Raw genomic sequence first — 21,246 nt, 5'->3', positions numbered from 1 at the left:
AGGTTCCATCGCATGTAGTAACTGTGAATGCTTGCACAACCAAGCTACCTTGTGCATGGTGAGTGGTTGCTCTAGTTCTATTGGGAAGTAAAACAGACTGTTTTCTAGCTTGTACTATGTTGAAAAGCCATCTAGGGATTGTTTTAGCTCCTGAACAACAGCCTTGTGATCGACCAGTTCATCATCAGCAATGCCATTAATCAATGGGATGAAAATAAGGCTGTTGTTGCATGTGTTGGCTACTGATTGGGGTGCTGTAAACCCTCAATAGATTGTTGAAATTCACCAAAATCAAGTGCACTTTGTTGAAACAATGGTAACAAACTATCAAACATATCCATAGGTCGCACATTGGGATGATCTTGCAGTCCATGAAGGGCTGGCCAGCATTTTTGGTGAATACCAAATCTCTCTTAACAAAAATCTTGTTCATGGAGGGTTGGTACAAGCGGCACCCTTCACTTTCTGCACTGTAACCAATAAAAATGCATTTGACAGCCTTGTCTTGCAATTAATGTTTTTGTGGCTATAGCACCAAAGCATATGCCAAACAACCAAAGATATGAATGTGTGACACCATTGGTTTTCAACCATTCCAAGTGTCGTAAGTTGTACATTCTACAAATGCTTTAGTGGGTCTACGATTCAACACATATACTGCACTCATAATAGCATCAAGTCAAAACTTTGTGGGTAGCTTATTGTGTGAAAGTATACAACTTGTCATTTCCATCAAAGTGCGATTCTTTCTTTCAGCCACACCATTTTGCTGAGATGTGTAAGGCATAATATATTGATGTATAATGCCCCTTTTAGCCAAAAAGGAGTTAAACTCTTATGACATCAATTTATACGGTGTGTAGTTAGCTTGCATCCACTTCCATTTTGAACCAAGGCAAAGAAGTTTTTAAAGCTTGCAAACACTTTTGATTTGTGCCTCAAAGCATATGTCCAACAATGACGAGTCATGTCATCAATGAAGGTAACAAAGTGTAAGTATTCTTTGATGGATTTGACTCCCATGGGTTCATAAATATTACTATGCATAAGCTGTAATTTTTGATTAGCAAGCATAGATTCACCTTTGGGAAATGAAGCGGATACATTTTACCAAGTACACAACTCTCACATACATTATAAGTAGGTGTTTTCAATTGAGGGAGATCAAGCACCATATTTTTGCTTCTCAAGCAAAGAAAGTTGCTATAGTTAAGATGACGAAATCGAGCATGGTGTAACTCATTGTCATCCATAATGGTGGCATTAACTTGTAATGCATCCTGTGATACTCTCCACTCATATAAATCAAGTTGATAGAGGCCATTGTACAATGTACTGGTGACAATGAGGGCATGCCCATCACTAAAGTAATAGATGCTTCATCAATCCACGTGGAATTTAATCATAATACCAGCACATGCAATGGCTAAAACTAAAATCAAATTTTTCTTTATGTCAAGCACATACAAGACCTTTTCAAGCATGATAGTTTTCCTATCCATTGCAATAATGGGAATTTTTCCAATGCCTTGAAATGCATACAAAGCATTATTTGCATATACAACTGACCCCCTTGCACCCCCCCCACCCCCCCTTGTACACGCGTATCATACAAACAAGTCACGAAAGGATGTTATGTGCTTGGCAGCAACGCTGTCAAAATACCATATGTTCTTCTTTTCAGCCACTCATAAGCCATATTCATGTGAAGAAGGTTCATATGAACAATGTAGAACAAAATGATAAGATTGACCAATGTCCAAACTTGCTAAATGTGTTGTTGCATCCTTTGCACTTACTATACTCATGTCCGATTGTTTTCTCTTTTCACTTGCCATCCTTTTTTTTTCATTCTTCAACCCTACTATCAATGCATAAGAAAGGCAACCAATGACACGTAAGTGAGCAATAGATGTCTTTTGCCATGCCAAGCCTCATATGAAGTGAGATTGCAATACTTTGGTGAGCATTTGTTTAGTATATAGACTGCACACATGATAACTTCAAACCAGAAACCGTGGCCCTGAACATAATTTTGCTAACTTCTTTAACAAGATAAGAGAACTTATGGGTACCTATGATAGTACTACTCTCAGGGGCATTGAAGAGAAGTGAAAAATTGTGTTGCGAGGTAACATGCTTAGTTGTATCATTGTCAAAGTACCACATATCTGAATCCACAACAGACACGCAAGAATCATGTAAAAAATTGTCATAACTACACTGCACACTAAATGCCCACCCTTTATCTTGCACAACACTGCAAATTTTGAATTAGAAAAGTAAGCATTTGCAACAGCTATACTAGTCTCGTTTTTTTAAGTCTCTTTTCTAGCTAGTTTAGGATAGTCCTTAATGGCATGAATTTCTATCTTACAATACTTGCAATAGCTTTTACTATTATCTTTCTTCTCATCCTTACCAGCCTTCTTTGTCTAAACAATAACTGTAGTTTTTTGCTTACTAGCAAGAAATATAGCTTTTTCTTTACATTTGTCTATTCACAAAAGCTTGATTGCAACATGCATAATGGTCATGTTTTGACGAGATTGTCCTTCTTGTATCAGCAAATAAGACTTAGGAAGTCCATTATTAACAATCTACACAAGTGAATTGTCTAATGGGGGAGAATTGCGAGCATATTAGAGAACTATCACCTTTTGGTGAAGTTGATAGAGGGCACCTTCACTGTTCTATATAGTACAGATCCATTAATCCAGCCTCTATTACTGTCCCTGCCTCCTTACATCTCTTCTCCTGAATGTTATGCCAAGAGGAAGAAGCGTGCCTTCTTCAAAAGGAAGATTGAATATTTGGGATTCATAGTGTCTGCCAAAGGTATATCAGTAGATCTTGCCAAGGTCAAGGATGTTCAAGATTGCCCACCCCCAACCACTGTCAAGGAAGTGAGAAGTTTTCTATAGGTCTAACTAGATGGTATAGGATATTCATAAAAAACTATGCCCAAATTACAACACCTCTTACAAACTTACTTAAAAAGCAAGTTGCTATTATCTAGATGCCAGTTGAACAATCTAGCTTTGAGCAATTAAAGCATAGTTTGATAACTGCTCCTATCTTAAGGCTACCTGATTTAAGCAAGGAATTTGAGGTTGTCACAAATCCCAGCTATCTTGTATTGGGATGCATCTTGGCTCTTGGATCAATGCAAGCAAAAAAGTAAAGCCATCATGTTTCTGCATCTCTACTTCTTCTATCCTCTACCATTTCTATTTTAGGGCTTGATGTACTCTTTGCCTCAGTGGATTTTACTGCTGAGGTGAGTTATATCTGCTTGGGGAAGAAACAAGTGCTGCTTTCAATCATTTCCATATTCTGAATTCTGAATAATCTTTTGTGACATGAGACACTTTGATGAAGCAAGTCTCAACCAAGTGAGGCTTTGAAGCAGACTGAAAAGTGAAAGATGTACTTTTACCTCAATGGACTTCTCTGTTCAGGTGTTTAGATAGAAATTTCTTTGCTTGGGGAAAGGTTAAACTGCTTTGCTTTAATCCTATTCATAAGTGTTCAGGATGCTAAGTGATGATGGGTCACATGCAGGCACTTTGATGAAGCAGAGAAACATCTGACGGAGGCTTTGAAGCACGCTGAAAAAGTCAAAGGTAAAGATATCAGTTTTTCAAGCATCTATTTGCTTCATTATCTAGAAGAAACAAGGGTGTATAATGACCTCCTCATGAAGCCTTTATCCTGTTCAATTGTCTACTATCCATTATTTTGTGCCTATGCACAATGCAGGTGAGAAGCACCCTCAAGTTGGAATGATTTTGTCTTGCATTGGAAACTTATATCATCAGCGAGGTATCACCCAAGGGACCAATGAGGCCTTGCTTTCAGAGGTATGGGCATCCAAGTTCCCCCCATCCCCCATGCACCCGAGAGAAAATGTGAGTCCAATCTTACGAGGTCTCTGAAATAAGCATGGCCAGCATGGGAATTCAAGCTTAATCACGTAAAGCTTTAAAGGTGGCCATTTTACTGTGTTTCAGAGACCTCACAACATCTCAAGGATAGTGATAAAGGGTTGAAAGTATTGAAATGGATTAATAAGGTTAGGAGTTTGATTTTCCAACATGAATGCTTTGATAAGCAATCCATTTGTTCCAACTCCATGGTGCAGAAATGTTAGGATGTCTTGACACATAATGCTTATTAGCACTATAATGATACCAAAAAAGGATAATTATATATACTGAATGGTGTGTCAATGCATATCATCACTGAACTAGATATACAATGCTCTATGAATTACCCGTCTTTCCCTTTTACCTGTTAAGAGTGCATATGATCGTTGTCTGTATATGGGCGGAGGTTTTTTAACTAGAGTGTTGCTGTTCCATAGCCTCAGTGCACCTCACTATCCAAATATACCAATCAATGCTGATGTCATTGCACTCTAATTTGAGTAACCAACCTTATCATGTGACATACCATTGGAAAACTCTTCATGAGGAGACCAACCTATCATGTGACATGATTGGAAAGGTGTTTGGATGGTTGTAGGATGAGAGAGAATACTGTAGAGAGAGATTTTTCAGAGTTTCATCATGAGAAAGGATGAAAAATTGTTGGCCCCTTGCTCAAACAGCCTGGGAAGCTATCACCTATAGATTAGGACCACTAGAAGGGTTGTTGCCCTCTCTTACATGCTGTCACCTACACCAAGAGGGCCTTGGGCTGTTGTCACTTGCACTTGGAGGGCTTCCAAGTGCTGTCATTTGCTGTAGGACTGGTCTGTGCTGGCTGTAAATGGCATCAGCAACATCTTTTTGCTCTCTAACAACCTCCTTTTCTCTCACAATGGTTGGCTTGCAGCGAGAGGATATTGACCTTAGAACCCTCAGTGGTTGCTCTAGGCAGAGAATTAGAGTAGTGGCACACTTTCTCAGATGAGTTTTTATATGACTTTTGGAGGCGGCTACATGACAGCTTCAGGTCCTGGAAGATATCCCTCTTTCTATGGCTTCTAGCCCATAGGAGTTTAGCAATTGGCACTTGGCTTGGATATGGCAGGGATCCAGTAGCATGTGTGCAATGTGGTGAGCCAGAGGAGACACAGAGACATTGCCTATGGGACTGTCCCAGAGCCTAGGAGATTTGGAGGAGAGCTCTTAGGATAGTATTCCATGGTACAGCGGAGTCCAAGGTGGCGACATGGGGAGACTATAGCTTGGGTCGCAGACAAAGGTCCATAGCTTGTGGCTATGAGGACGCTTAGGGGAGCATTTTTTTTCTCATCATTGGACAACATCTGAGCAGGATCCCTACCTGAGACTACTCACAGACACAGTGGACTCAAGAGTAAGGAACATTGTCACAAATGGGAGTTAGTTTTCAATATTATAGCTTGGTACATATGGATTGTGAGATGTAGCCAGGCCATTGATCTTTAGGATATACCCAGCGGGAAGTCTTTATCGACGATTTGGACAGAGATAGTCCACACTCCTCGTGGCAGATGGGAGAGGATGCAGGGCAGCTCTGAGAGGATGAGGAAGAAAAGAGAGGCTTTCCTGCGGATTTGGGATTCAGACACCTTCTTTCATACCACCCCTCAGATGGTTTGGCACTTTAGCCCACTAGATTGGTTGTTCACACAACCATTGTATCTTTGATGTATCTAGTTACTCTTCACAGAGTTCCTTGTACATTGTATGTACCTCAGGGATTTTTCTTCGAGGTGTTATTAATAGAATTCTCTTTTCTTGGAAAAAAAAAGTTCTATGAATCTCCAAAAACGTATTTTTCACTTATATGGGCAAGTTTTGCTAAGTGGGAGCCTTCTAATCCCATTTTCTAGTATTATCTAACTTATTAAAATAGTTTTCAAAATATTGAAAATTAATTCAATAATTATTGTAATGCCCAGAAAAATAATTCCACCAACCAATAATTAAATTGGCTAGGCCAATTTGTCTTTGAAGCATCCTTAAGTAATTACTAGTCTGTAGACTGGCATTAATGAAATAATTAATGCCTAGTCTCTAATATCACCATTGACATTAATGGCCAATAAATTGGTCTAGGTCAAAATCTTACACCGGGTACCACCTAGTATTTGTTAGGCATAACGTATTACAACTTTGGCCTTTGGCATCAATTGATATCATCTCAGGGTCATGCGTCCTACACTATGAAATAATTAACATGCACCTTACATGTACAAGTCACATTTGCTCATTTATTAACTTTTAATCAAATGCTAAGCAAAGTAGTAAAATTTCAGGTTTTGGTGATAGATATCTTGGATGTCATGTGGGAATTGATATTACTCAGAGTGGCAGTTAGCACCCTTGCTCTTGATCATTATACAAAATCTTCGTTATTGGAGCATTATGAGGCTGTTGAGAGTCTTTTAGTAGGGAGAATGGGGGTTGCCAACTAGGTTCCTCTTGCAACTACGTGGTACATCATTGTTTGGTGGGCATTCCCCAAGCCATGCATTGGGCAAGGAAAGTATCTAATCAGGGTTTTTTTAAAATTAGGAGGAGATGGAAACCTAGCTAAGGCAAAGGTAGCTCAGGATGTTATCATCCAACCTAGATTGAAAGGTGTTTCGGGATTATTGATCCGAATATAGCCAAACTAGAGCCCTATTGTTTAAGCTCACAGCTTATTATTATGGGTCTCTTTCCATTAGAGGAGCCTTGGAAGAAGCTACTAATTTGGAGGTTATAGTCCATCAGCCCAACACCTGGAGAACCATGGCAGCATGGCATTCCTTGGATTTTCAAGGCTTCTTGACCTTTAAGGTTCGAATTTTAGTTTTATTTGGCCTTCATCAATTAACAGTGACCATAGCTTAAGAGAAGATGAGGCATCCTTTTCTCTTCACCATTAGTGAGATCATAGTTTGGCCAGACATGTGGATAGAGGATGCCTCTTTCTTGGGTGAGATTCTCCATGCAAATGGGCTTCTCAGTTGAAGAGTGGCTTGCGTTTTAGGAGTTACCACATGAGATCAAGAGGCAAAAACAAGGCCTTAGAGCTGCTCGTGGTAAATATAGTGACAAATGGAGTTGCTCTAGAGGAAAGAGTTGCTATCACTCCCATAGTTATTGAAATGCTCATGTGACTTCATTCATTCTCTCACACTATAGATGGCTGTCTCACTAGTCTTGGAGCATGACGAACAACTCAAAGATGTAGGTACACGTGGATCTAGCTCTTCGAAGGCTTTTACCGTAGGTTTAGGGAGAGGGAAGAAGAATGGGAGCCCTAGGCTAACAAACAAGAGGACAAGAAGGATAATTCCAAGGATTCCAAGGAGAAGTCTAAGTGCCTCGATTGTGGCAAGGGCACTCATCCTGAGTAGAAGTTCTAGCAGAAGTGTCTCCATTTGAAGCCCAAGGAGGAGTCCAAGGATTCGAAAGCCACACCTGCTACCATAGAGTCTATCTTTGTACACTTGTTTGAGGTGAAGGATACGGAACTTCTTCTTCTGAGGAGAAGCCTTGGCTCATTGATAGTGGGGCCTACTCCAATGTGCATGTCATGGTAAAGTGGTAAAGTTATAATCTTATTCGAAATGTTGAAAGTGGTTTTGCAAACTCTAGTATGCATGTGATGGTAAACTTATGTCCAAACGTTGGAATCTTATTCAAATTGAAAAGAACATGTTGATCTTTTCTCTTAAAGAGCACTTTTCACATGGAAGGAACTATCCCAAGAGGCCTTAAAGACAATAAAGAGCAATCTTCATTGTCTTTAAGGCTTTGTGGGATAGTTCTTTCAATGTCATAAAATACCCTATCATTAATGTTGTCAAACTTAGGGAGTCATATGATGTGTGAGTTATAACCTATCATTTTAGTAAAAAATACATTTCTTGGGTTCATTGAGGCAGTTTCGAAATTCGTAGGGCATGACACATTCATCCATTTCTTATGAATTCCTTCAATGACATAAAATACCATTTCATTAACGCTTTCAAATTTAGGGAGTCATATGATGTGTGTGTTATAACCTATCGTTTTAGTTAAAAGTATATTTCCTAGGTTCATTAAGGCAATTTAGAAATTTATAGGGCATGTCACATTCATCCATTTCTTATCAAGGACACCCTTTATGTGCAAAGTTGGACGCACCTTAGAGCAATATAATTCTGTAGGTTTTGTGATAACATGGCTTGATTGTATGAGATTGATGTAATTTTTCTTCTCAGCACTTGATGGACCATTGTATCCTATAATGACATCATATGAGTATGGTTATTCGTCGGTGAGAATGAAGCCACCATATTTTATCCGTGTGACCCAAATAGGATCAAGGGCTCTATCAATCCTCTCGTCCTCTTCATTAATCTTTGTTGTCCTCATGTCGTTGTATGTGACACAGATCCATCCTTCACATGGATCCACATTAGCAATGGCTTTTACTATCTTCTTCCATTTCTCTTGCTTTAAGACATTGAATGCAAGATTGCACTCAATCACCGTGCGTGCAATTTCAATGTCCACAAGTCGTTGCCTTCTCTAAGAAAGGCAACTGATCCAGGCACATGACCGGGAGCTTGAGAGAGAGAGAATTGTCTCTCCGGTGTTGCATGAGCCTTCACTCTTTGTCTTTTACCAGAGCCGGATGCATACGTGGGACCCCCACCACCAATGGTAGAGGCCTCTTCGGCATTGGTTGAAGATATGCTCACATTCGATGCTTTCTCGTCAATAGACATAGGAGGAGTTGTCGATAAGCCACTTCCTCCTCCTCTTGTGGATCCCACTCTCATCCTGGTGAGAAACTCCTCTGCGATGTTTTAGGGGATCTTCTTATGTGGAGCAACTTGCTCCCCCGTCTTGGAAATATGTTGGAGAAGTTGAGTTGCACCACTTGTATAGTGCTTTCCGCAATACGTGCATGTCCAATGGTGGGAGTTGGACTTCTTTGTGTGCCTCTCCACATGGATTGCTTGCAAATTGAAGGCCTTGTGCTTCTCATGAGTCATGGTGCCAATGACGGATGAAGAGGCCCGGGGAGAGAGAGAGAGAGAGAGAGAGAGAGAGAGAGAGAGAGAGAGAGAGGGGAAGAGTGAGATGCTTGAGTTTGGACTCTTGAAACTTGAAAGTTGAAAGAGAGGGAGAGGCTTGAGGGTTGGGTAAGGTTGAAAGAGCAAGAGTGACAGAGAGGGGATGGGAGATGAGAATGGCAAATGCTTTGATAGGGTGTGGGATAGAGGGGATGGGAGATGAGATTAGAGAATGGCAAATGCTTTGACAGAGTGCGGGAAAGAGGGGATAGGAGATGAGAATGACAAATCACAAGTCAATTCAAGATCCAAGAGAGGTAGATGAGAATGGCAAATGTTTCCCAAATTGGTGTGGAAGCATGGAGGAGAGGAGCACCTTTTGTAGATGAGAGAAGGGTCAAACAGTCAAAGAGAGGTCAATAGTCAAAGAGGGCTGCTAGCTGGATGGAATCGAAGGAGGGATTTTCTTTTTTGGGAGGGGGGGTGTATAGCTAGAAAAGGGGGTGAGATGAGGTATCCAAGGTTTTCCATGCCCCAAAAAGTGCCACGTAGGTGGAACCGCCTGATTAAAGTGCAACAGAATGCGAGAGGATGCACAGACGCCGCGGCAAAAGTGGCCCTGTTTTATCGTATGAATTTGTACGGATACGTAAGGACTTTCAAACATGGTCTCTAGCACGATTGGAGAGAAACATGGATGCCCTCTCTCCCCTACACTCTTTGGGCCCTACATTGATGAGATAGAAGACCGTGTGAGCCGATCTCTAGCTGCCTATGCCATGGTGAATCTCCCAATAGATGCTCTGAATATGACCCCTAAGTGGACATAGGAGTCCACAACCTCTACTTGTCCAACTCCTAGAGTGGAGACGGATCTCCTCCTCACTGGGGCTGATATGTGGAAAATGAGGATCTTGGTTTTTCCAGGATTACTATCAATCCATGCTGTGTGCGAAAATAATGAAGCGTATGGAGATGTTGATGTAGACTCAAATACTAGAACAATATCATAAGGATAAAGTATAATAGGGACCATTGTACTTGCTATGCCCACCCCGTCACTTCCTTGTGTGATGGCACATTGGCCATGCCGGAGTGAGAGTGCTACTAGATGCAGTTCCAAGAGTACCCACGGCTGCTCATGGAGGTGGCTGTTCGACACATTGGTCACACTAGCCATAATGTATGGTGCACCCATTTGGACCCTTGGCCTAGCGCGATATCTATGGACACATATTGAGAGATCATAGATCATCATGCTCTGATGGATGATCTATAGCAAGCATTGGTACCACATGAGATAATTGGAGCAAAGTTTGTTGTATCCATCGTGATGTTGAAGGGCCTTTTTTAGATCATTAGCTTCATAGATAAGAGTGTGTGACATGCAATTAGACAAACTACCTAGGAGAGCCTTCGAGGCCTCTAGATAGCTAGCTCAAGTAGGACACGAGACTTCATGGTATGCACAGGTCGGTAGGCTATGGATGAGAGGCCCCCCACTTTTTTGGGTAGGACCTTAATTGCCCCTTTAGACACCTCTCTCACATTGAGAGGAGCTTGATCATGTGATATGACCGTTAATAGCTACTCATAAAACATAGTATTTCTCACCTTGGTAGCCTCTTTCCTTGAAGCCATCATACTACAAGGACCACTTTTTGAGGACTAAAATAGACAGCTTCATTGAGAGACTTAGATACATGGATGTATACATGCCACATGAGATGCTCATAGCCATTCAAAAGCTTAAGATGTCCTTTCATAAGTGCAAGATCGAGAGTGGAAGTGTGTGGGGCCCACTTTCCCAAAACTGAGCAGATTTGCAAACTAGGCCAAGAGGAGGTGGAGAGAGGAGCACTACATCTACAGATGTAGAGCCTAAAGTGCAATTTGAGCTAGATATTCCACACTATTTATGGGGGGCAGCTCCCTCAAACTAGTCCTAGAGTCTCGAGTTTTACATCACTTGGGCTAGTTCCTAGTTGAGATTTAGAGGTTGTGCACATCATTACTATAGGTAGCCACTTTGTAGAGAGGAGGGCTATAGTCATTGCTCACCGGTTTCTTGTAGAGAGGGACCTCACAAAGCACCCACACAAAGAGGGGCAACAGTCCAGAGAGCTCAAGAGATCAAAGCAAGATGATGACCATGGGTGTAGGCCCTAGGGGTATTAGACATAGAAGCTACACTAGAGAGAGATGAGGGAGATCCACCAGCAACAAAAATGGTATCTAATTGAGTTGAGAGTTTAGTCGAGATGCTGCCCCCATACTATTTCATCAAGGATATACAACACACTCTACCCATCAATCTTGATTGTGTGGTGCTAGTTATCAGTGTATTATATTCATATTTGGCCACAAAAACAAACGTGTACTGCTTCATCCTCTTGTTGTATCCCTACATGGGCATTGTCTTGTCTTGTACATTACCTTAGCTTCTTTGCAGAGTATATCATTGTTTTAGCACATCACACCTTGATGTCTAGCTATCATCATTATACATGGTTTTGTCTTGTAGGCTGATTTTGGCCTCAAAAGACGTTAATCGTTCTCTCTTTCTCTCTTGACATTGGAGAGGATGTGATCATAGGTGTAATTTCGAGAGCCCTGCATTAACTATTGGCAATTTGATACTTTGGTCACATCCATACTACTATATGTATTGCAGATATGGGTACTTGGCCTTGACCACCATATTAGATGAAGCTGCGTGTAGGAGATGGATAGAGATCAATGGAGAGGCCATTGATGTCATGATTTCCGTGATTATCAAATATAAGACTTCAGTCCCACGTGAGATTGTTAGAGCTATGTTGGGTGCTCAAATGATACTTCATGTTGGTATGCCCAAATGTCATCCTGGTTTGAGTTAGTTGGATTTAGCATGGATATCAGACCACCCTTTTAGTATCCTCTTGATGCATCATTTCTCACTCTGAGCCGTTCAAAGATTTGTAGGATCATTAGATAGGATCTTATTCAGCTGAGGACATGGCTAAAACCAATATATGGGTTGGGGATGAAGATGGCCTTCTATTGAGGCCATCTTCCTCATACTATTGAGGATGGCGTCATTATCTATCTATGATACATGGATGCCCACTTATCACATGGGATTAGATGTGCTATTGGTCAATTGTGTGCCTTTCCATACCAACTAGAGATCAAGATTGGTAGATATACATCCATACTTGTGAGGATTGTATATGGTAAAGTTGCCAACAAGAGCCAAAGATGGAGGAGCAATGAGTACTACATTGATCCTTGCTCGACTTATTATGAAATCCGGTGGTCCTTCCATTGTTTGTTCAAGGATGGGTTTTGATTGTTCTTAGATTTCATGGATGACACAAATGAGAGATACCTCAATCTCTTTTTTCTAGAGATATGAGAACTGTGAGAGACCATCCTCGAAGATAGAGGGCTTGTACATCAAGGGCCTGCCCAAAAGATAACTCACAAATTTCTTTGGTAGATGTATCTAGGCAGCTTTAGATTATTCTTAGTCTACATTTGAGAGGAGTGCAAAGCATTCCCCCACATAGCCTTAGTGTAACGTGTCCACCTGTTATCTTCAGGACACGTCTTAGCAGTCCATCGGAAAGGATGTCTAGAAAGCTCCGCCCGGCACTCCCAAGGAATGTCACGGGTTTTGCGATCTAGGACTTTTCGCGTCTGCCACGTAGCGGAAGTATTCTGGCCGTTCCCACTTAGGACTGACCTGAATCAGGGTTTTTCCCTAATGGTTATTTCCTAAACGGCAACTAGCGTCGAATCCCAAGCGAACTACTTTACGCAGAAACGCCAGGGTCGAAGCGGATTCATGCTGCACTTGGTTCAAGGAGAATGGGAAACAAGAGGGATGCAAGGCTCGATCTCTTTGCGATGAGGCATAGTCCCATTCCGTTCTCCTAAAACAGCGTAAATCGGGATTATTATAACTTAGACTCTAGGTCAGCACCCTTGCTGTTCGTGTCCTTTGAAAACGATCTTCTTGCTATCCATCGTGATTGAGAAAAGTTCTCAGTCAACTGGGACCACCCATCCGTAGGACGGACCCATGGTCACATCCCTCGTACTTCCCTCAGGTTGTTTTAGTTATCTAATTACCTACCACATTTAGTTGGACATGCATCAAACAGCTTCCTTAATTAGTCCGTTAGGCACCGGTTCATTCACGTAATCATAGCACTTGACATAGAAAAACAATGTCAAACAAGTTCCTTTTCAACAGGTTATTATATTTATCTTTGAAATACATTTATAAAGTCTAGCCCGTAGGCTTATCCATAATCCGCCCGAAGGCTATCCAGCAATCCTCAGGGATTACTAATTCAAGATTCTGCCCGTAGACTAGTATGCAGGCCTCGAGATCCAATCCCGAGTCACGTTGGCCTCTTGTACAGGGCCCGGAAGGCGAGGGATTTACAGCCAGAGCCCTCTCTGGCACCCAAGCGTCCTCCTGCTTCAAGTAGCGCTCAATGGAGAGACCTCTCGTGGCGGGTTCTGTCCACCTTCTCGGCGTGGTTAACAACCCCCTTGGTTAGGGTCAGGTAGGCAGTCGGAGATAATTGAAGCTGCCTCTCCCTTCAGGCCTTCAACTTGAAGCATTAGATATTTTTTCATTCTTTAATTCCTTGAGCAAACAAAGCAAACAGTGCTCTTTAAACTGTACAAGCACAATCATTTCCATTGGTCGTTATTTTTGGCCAACTGCTAAGGAGCGAATTCTTCTTTTCGAATGCATCCAACACTCGATCCGGGATTAATTGCGACTTGGCAAGATCCCCAAGTGTTTGTTTGTTAATCCTATATCCTTGGGTTAGGGCCGTATCCTATTAACCCGACTTAATCAATACCTTAAGTTCAATTAGCAGTATATATGTTATTCCAATTTATTGATTGGTCCTTTGCTTCCAAGCAAATATCTAATCCCCGTATCTTGGTCACTTTACCCAAGAAAGGTACTATATCAGGACGATTATTCATCCTCTTGCAAGATAAACTTGCGTAAGAATCTACCAATCTCATTCCGAGGAATTTGGCCATTTCCTTGTGATCAAATCACAAGATCATGCGACTTTGCAACTTGTTGCCAAGTGCCGCACCTAATCCATGGGACTATTCTACCCATCGAATGGCGTCTTCTAATCACGAAATCATGATTAGTTAGGAAACATGGTTAGGGTGTTTTCATAACAATTCGTTCCTGATTGCACTTAGACCGATATTGTCGGTCCTAAGGTTCCAAATTCAAACCGAGTTTCATCTTTTTAGCGAGCGATCCTTAGAGTAGAAACCCTAGATCGTCTCTCGCAAGTACGTCCTATTGTCCCTACATTCTATGAATGTGGGCAAATCTTTAGGTTTAAGAGTTTCAGTTTTGGCAATAAGAGCGATTAGGTCATGTCCTCAATGTGCTAAACCCTAGTTAGCTCTTTGGGCTATGTTGCATTGAGTTAACCCTTCTTAAACGAGTCCCTTGCGGTCTTTAGGTGTTTAGGTTTAAACTAATTTACTTGTCTATTCTTGAAGATATTTACGATACCATTTTCGTAACCACATGATGTATTGTCTATGTATGAGTAGTTTTACAATCCCTAACTTTCCCGACTAAGATCAAAGCGTAAGTTAAGTTATGGCATAATTCCAATTGATCCTTTTATAACATGCATTCAAGATTCATGCTACTAAGCTTTAGGGTTTTATGCGAACCATGCAGCTTTTGTATCTTCATTTCTAAATGAGATATTCGTATGCTGAATGAGCATTAAACAACCTTTCGTAACTATTTACGTATTTGATTGAGATTTAAGCTAATCGACTAGAGTTTAATCTTTTTCATGCAGCTCAGGAACCATTTCCATGCCTTGCAAATTCCTACGGATTATTACCAACCTTCTTTTAATGAATCATTTCGAAGGAAAGATGCCTAATAATGCGACATGCGATTTATTCTTCCCATGCCTAATCAAAGTGTACAATAATAATTTTGACTTTATAAGATGATCTTTAATTGATCTAAATTCGTTACTTATAATGCATATAACAAATTTCTAAGAATGCATAGACGTCTCATGTCCTTTCATTCGTTCCATTGGAAAAATATAAATGACCAATTTCCTTGATCGTAAGCTATTTCCTTTTAATTTATCCAAAGTATTTCAATCGAAAAAGTGCATCCTAATTTCATAAATGATCCATGCATAATCGAAATATCACGACATTAATATACATTCCGCTTCAAGTCTGAAATACACAGTATTCAAATCTGTAATAAACAAGGCAGCACCTACTCTCTTGAGATTGATGCTTGTATGATAGCTATTTGGATGTATGTTGATGTTGGATGCTTTGAAAACCATGTGGTATTGTCTTGAGGCCATTTTGAGCTAATCTTGGCAAGGATTTGGCTCATTTTGCAAACATATTTGTGGCTGGAAACAGGGTAGCAACTATTTCTTGAGTGAATAATGCTTATGATTCACTTAGGTGATGACTATCTGATGCCCATTTAGTGCTACATGACTTGGAGATGTTATGTCCATGATTAGAGATTATTTTGGGGTGATTAGAGTCATCATTTTGCTTGGTTTTGACAAAGATTTGGCTGCTAGTTGGAGGAGATTGTCAACATTATTGGAGTAAAGCAAGGTTTTTGCCTTTACCCACTCTCTTCAAGCTATATAGATGAGATATTAAATTATATTGATAGATTGGGAGGAGACGGACTTAGCCTTGGAGAAGTACTGATACCTTTACTATTGTATGCAATTGATATTTTGCTTATCTCATACAACCTAGAGGGGCTACAATGCCACCTAGATGCCCTTTCGCCAGAGAGAGATCTCACAATGAGCCTTGGCAAGAATAAGGTTATGGTGCTTAATACCTCCACCTGGGATGATACCAATCTCCAAATTATTTCCACATTGTATTAGACCCTAGTGGCTTTTTAGTATTTTCAGTTATTTGTTGTTTCCTAGCTAGATGTTTCCTTTTAGACGGATAGCTCCTTGAATTTCGGATGTATCTAGGTTTGTCTCATAGGCGGATTTGGCCTTTTGTAGATGTTAATACAACTCTCTCTCTCTCTCTCTCTCTCTCTCTATTGTGGAGGGTCAGCCATCTCTCTATATTGTGGAGGGTCAGCCACCTCTTCCTGACCCACTTGAGCCTTGTCCAGAGACCACCACTTTCTTTATAGAAAGTAGGGCTCGAGAGGCCATTGACAGACTTAGCAGAGGAAAGGCACAAGATCATGATGGACTAGTAGCCGAGCACTTGATCCATGCTAGAGATTTGGTGGTAGGATTCCTAGCTTACATGTTTAACAGAGCCATGTGTGAAGGCCTACCAGAAAGCTGGAGCACGAACACTAATGTGCCTATCCTCAAGTCAGGGGATTCTACTCTACCCAGTAACTACCTGACTATCATGGTTGGGCATACATTGGCTAAGTTATATGCTTCCATCCTTGAGCATGAGTTAAGTAGGTGGGCAGAGAGGTGGGGTCTTAGAGCACCGGGATAGGCTGGCTTTAGGAGAGGCTTCTCCACATTGGATTAGATCCTCACACTCGGAGCGATCATTGAGGAGGGAAGGGCTCATGGCCGATGGACCTACTGCTGCTTTGTGGACTTCGGCAAAGCCTTTGACACAGTACCGAGAGACAGGCTGATACATAGATTGCATGCCATGGGAGTACCGAAAGAGCTCAGTTGTTGTATTTTGGCACTGTACGAGAGAGTTGTGGGCAGAGTCCGGACACCTGAGGGGCTTTTGGCACCTATTTACTCCACCATTGGGGTGAAGCAAGGATGCCTCCTCTCTCCGACATTATTTGGCCTGTACATTGATGGGATTGCTAATTACATTTCACATGAAGGAGATAGAGGAGCTCCACTAGTTGGCACTTGGATACCTCTCCTATTGTATGCAGATGACATTGTAGTGATAGCTGACTCTCTAGAGGGTCTATAGAGACACTTGGATGCATTACACTCCTATACTTTGGACAATGGGCTTTCAGTGAACCTTGGTAAAACCAAGGTGATGGTACCACAGTGGGTCAAGAGATTAGCACCTAAATTCACATATGGATCTGAGGAGCTGGAGTATGTGGATCCTTATACATACCTGGGAGTCTTATTCACAGGGCCCACCTTTTCTATGCGAGAGGCAGCAGACACTAGAGTTAGTTGCGGATACAGAGCACTAGGTTTGGAGAGGATGTGTTCACAGGTGTAATTCCAAGAACCCCACACCAAGCTATGGCTCTTCGATACACTGGTCACATCCACACTGCTTTATGGAGTACAGATATGGAGGCCCAGTCTTGACCACCGTAGCAAATCAGAGCGCACTTATGACGGATGGAGGTCGATGGAGAAACCCCTAGTGTCCATGATATCCAGGATGATCAGATGTAAGGCCTCAGTGCCACATGAGATCATCAGAGCTGAGCTAGAAGCTACACTGATTGTGGTAGAGGCCCTCACCCAATCGGTCACATAGATACATAGCCTATGGGACTTACCCACACGCAGGTATGCACGGTTGGCCCTTGAGTCCTCCAGGCAACTTGCCAAAGAGGGTGATACTTCATGTTGGTATGCACAGATGTCGGCCTGGTTTGAGCTGCATGGCTTTAGCATGGACAAGTTACCCCCCTTCCAGTACTACCTTGATGCACCATCTCTTGATCTGAGCAGGTTAGAGATTCGCAAGATCATCAGAATGGATCTTACCCAGTTCGATATCAGGTGGACATGGTTGATGCTAGGGTAGGAGCTAGGGATAAAGATGGCTTTCTACCGTGAGCATTTCCTTCATACGAGAGATGATGGATTTATTGCTCGCTCAAGATACATGGACACCCACCTTTTCCATGGGATCAAATGTACTATTGGCCAGTTGGGCACCTCCTCACATCAGCTAGAGATTGAGACTGGCAGATATAGATCCATCCCATCAGAGGAGCACATATGCCAGATATGCCAATTAGAGCCAGAGACACAGGAGCATTATATCTACTGTTGCCCAGTGTATTATGAGGTCCGTGGTCGTTTCCACTGTCTTTTTAGAGACGGATTTGGACCACATACAGAATCATGGATTTTACGGATCAGTGATGCCTTGACCTCTTTCTTCTTGAGATACAACGGCTTCATGACATGCGCCTCAAGAGTACAGCTGCTCTAGCCTCTAGGACATTGTGACCCTCCATAGAGGTAGCTCACAGACTTCTTTGCAAAGGAGTCTCAGAAGACTACAATATAGTTACAGCCACAGTCCACATGAGAGCCTCTCTCGCCACCATAGTCCACACATAGACAAGGAGTACTGATTGATCGAGCCGTTTAGCTTAGCTGATCCAGACATCCTAGGCCTCGACACAGACACTGACGACACCTTCATAGGCGTATACAGGGGACTATTGCTCGGGCTAGAGCTAGGCCCTCCATACCCACATGAGATTGTACCATTTGGAGCTGAGTGTTACTAGATAGAGCTCTATGTTTTACACATAGCCATAGTTAGTTTCCTTTCTTATTTTGCTTTGTGCTACATATTTTGCCCAGATAGTTGTACCATCATACACATGATTGTAACTCATGGTCTTATAGGTCATTTTGGCCTTTTGTAGATGTTAATATATCATTTCATTTCTCTCTCTCTCTCTCTCTCTCTCTCTCGCGTGAAGAAGTTTAAATTAATATATAGAAATATTTACATCAGGCCTTTAGACCAACCAAGCCCGATGGCAACAACACACATGAAGCCAAAAGGCTATCAAAACAGCATTTCATAGGAACAAAAACTCTCGAGAAGGTTGTCAAGCACCATTCCACAAGTCCAAAAGAAGGGGATCATTGAGAGGCCACAACAGGGGTGGAGTGAATAGTATCCATCACGGAGTACCCACATCTCCAATTATGAGGCAGTTGAAATTATAGAAGAAATCTGCCATTAGAGCAAGTCTCGCACACATCCCACATGACCATGCGTAGTCTAGGCTCAAAGCATTGTGAGTCCACCAAATGTGCCAAAGACTAGTCCAGCTCATGAGGTCAAACAAGCAAGGATGATGAGATTGCAACTTGGCCGTGGATGGGGGATCTTGCCTAAGACCCAAGAATGGATAGGCATTGTTTGACTTGTCTCAGAGCTAGGGACAAATCACATGGCTTTAGCATGGATAAGCTACACTCCTTTTAGTAACCTCTTGACGCACCATCTCTTACCTTGAGCTGCTCAAAGATTGGTAGGTTTATGAGGATGGATCTCACCCAACTAGACACTAGGAGGATATGGTTGATACCAGTACACGAGCTAAGGACAAATATGGATTTTTATAGAGAGCATCTTCTTCATATTACAGATGATGGATTTATTGTACGTTCAACAACCACTTCTCACATTGGATTAGGTGTAATATTGGTCAGATGCTTAACTCCTCACATTAGTTAGAGATTGAGACAGGCAAATACAGATCCATAGGAACAGAGGAGCTCATGTTAAATATGTTAGCTAGAGCTAGAGACAAAGGAGCACTATTTTTGCCACTGTTCAACATACTATGAGATCTGAGACCATTTCTACAGTCTATTCAGAGACAGGTTTGAACCACTATCTAGAGTTATAGATTTCATTGATTAACGGTGACTTGGCCTCTTCTTCTTTGAGATATGACGGCTTAGAGACATACTCCTCAAGAGTACAACTCTAAGGCATCAAGGCCCTATCTAGACGTAACTTATAAAGTTCTTCACGAGAGACTCAGGAGGTTTCAACACTGCCACAGCCTCAACCCTCTACATACACATGGAAAATTGATTGATTGAACCATCCAACCTAGCCGATCACACATGGAAAATTGATTGATTGAACCATCCAACCTAGCCGATCAAGACATCCTAATAGTTGTCAAGTACAAAAGGTACAATATAGTACGATACTATCAAATATGGTACTAAATGGTACCTTATGATTTTATTAGGTACAATACGATATTAGTACGAAAAAAATAACCTGATTAAAAAAAAACCATAAATCATTAAGTGATAGAATACATATTTGAAGTGGAAATAGTCATTTTATTACAAAATAAGATGAGTTTTGATGGTATTGCTAGGATCGAGAGTGAGTGAGCTAGGATCGAGATTACAGATTGAGTGCAGAGAGAAGCATGAAAAGAGTGAGCAGCAAGAGTATGAGCATGACACAATTGGTATGTGGTACAATGATAAGTGTATCACTTTTTAGATTTAGATAATCTATAAAGTATAAGAGTGTAAGGGTACATTCACACCTGAACATTGTAAAAGGCACGGTGAGCCTTTATTCCCAACAATCTCCAACCTTAAGGCAACATGCGTGAAGGTAGAGAAAAGAATTAGCTAAGTCTATGTATGTACAAAGCTGAAATACACATATACTATCCAAACCCCATCATCTGGCGGCAATGAGCAAACTGCTCTGTTGGAAGACCCTTCATGAGAAGGTTTGTAGGGTTATAATCTGTATGTACCTTGACAAGCTTAATGCTCTTGCTGTCAAGTATATCCCTGATAAAGTGATACTTCACCTGTATGTGCTTTGTCTTTGCATGAAAGACAGGATTGCGTGCTACCATGATAGTACTCTGATTGGCATAGTGGAGGATAGAAACCTTTGTAATACCAAGCTCTCTTACTATGGAGCCCCAAGAGAAACACCAAGGAAAAGGGGATCCTACTGCAAGAAAATCTATCTTGTAACATTAACAAGCTTTTATTTCATTCTTTTGACGACCAAAACAAAGAAAACAGCAAATCTTCACGCAGCATCATAGGAGATATCTCCCATGGATTTGATAGAATCAACCATAATCTTCAACATCTTCACAGAATCCTTCAATAGAACAAGGAACATAAAAGAATACACTATTTTTGAATGAAAATCAATCACATAGTATTCATCTTCAATGTCTTCATAGTTTTTTCTCTCAATCTTTCATATACAGTTACTCTGTTTTTATAGAATTGGCTATCTTTTACTCTCTCTCTCTTTCTATCTCTCTCAATAGTACATCATCTTCTCACTACAATACTCAATAATGACTCTCAATAATTCTTCTTAGGTCGTGGATGCACCTCCCAAGAGATATGTCTGTGTCAAAGAGGCACCAGAGCCACTACAGTTAAGTTGGTTTTGTTAGCTACGAGATAAATGAACTCGGCTTCAAGAAGTTTCAATAATTCAGCCTT

At 41.3% G+C, this 21,246-nt stretch overlaps 1 protein-coding gene across 9 annotated transcripts in view; it reads left to right on the top strand.

Annotated features, from left to right (window-relative positions):
- The window catches only part of NDP1 (Tetratricopeptide repeat (TPR)-like superfamily protein), a 163,216-nt gene that overhangs the window by 83,131 nt on the left and 58,839 nt on the right, over positions 1 to 21,246 (top strand). For all 9 annotated transcript variants that reach the window (XR_015690770.1, XR_015690771.1, XR_015690775.1 and 6 more), the window contains 2 exons: positions 3,565 to 3,626; positions 3,763 to 3,863. Coding sequence is in view for 6 of the 9 variants with exons in the window: in XM_087677236.1 (XP_087533362.1) it covers positions 3,565 to 3,626; positions 3,763 to 3,863 (163 nt within the window). In the remaining 3 variants the exon portion in view is untranslated. The remainder of the gene's footprint in view (positions 1 to 3,564; positions 3,627 to 3,762; positions 3,864 to 21,246) is intronic.

This window comes from Lygodium microphyllum, chromosome 1 (assembly GCF_053477565.2).
Source record: "Lygodium microphyllum isolate KBCC chromosome 1, Lygodium_microphyllum_v1.1.10, whole genome shotgun sequence".
In the NCBI taxonomy this organism is placed as follows: Eukaryota; Viridiplantae; Streptophyta; class Polypodiopsida; order Schizaeales; family Lygodiaceae; genus Lygodium; species Lygodium microphyllum.
This window is presented reverse-complemented; position numbering and strand designations above follow the sequence as displayed.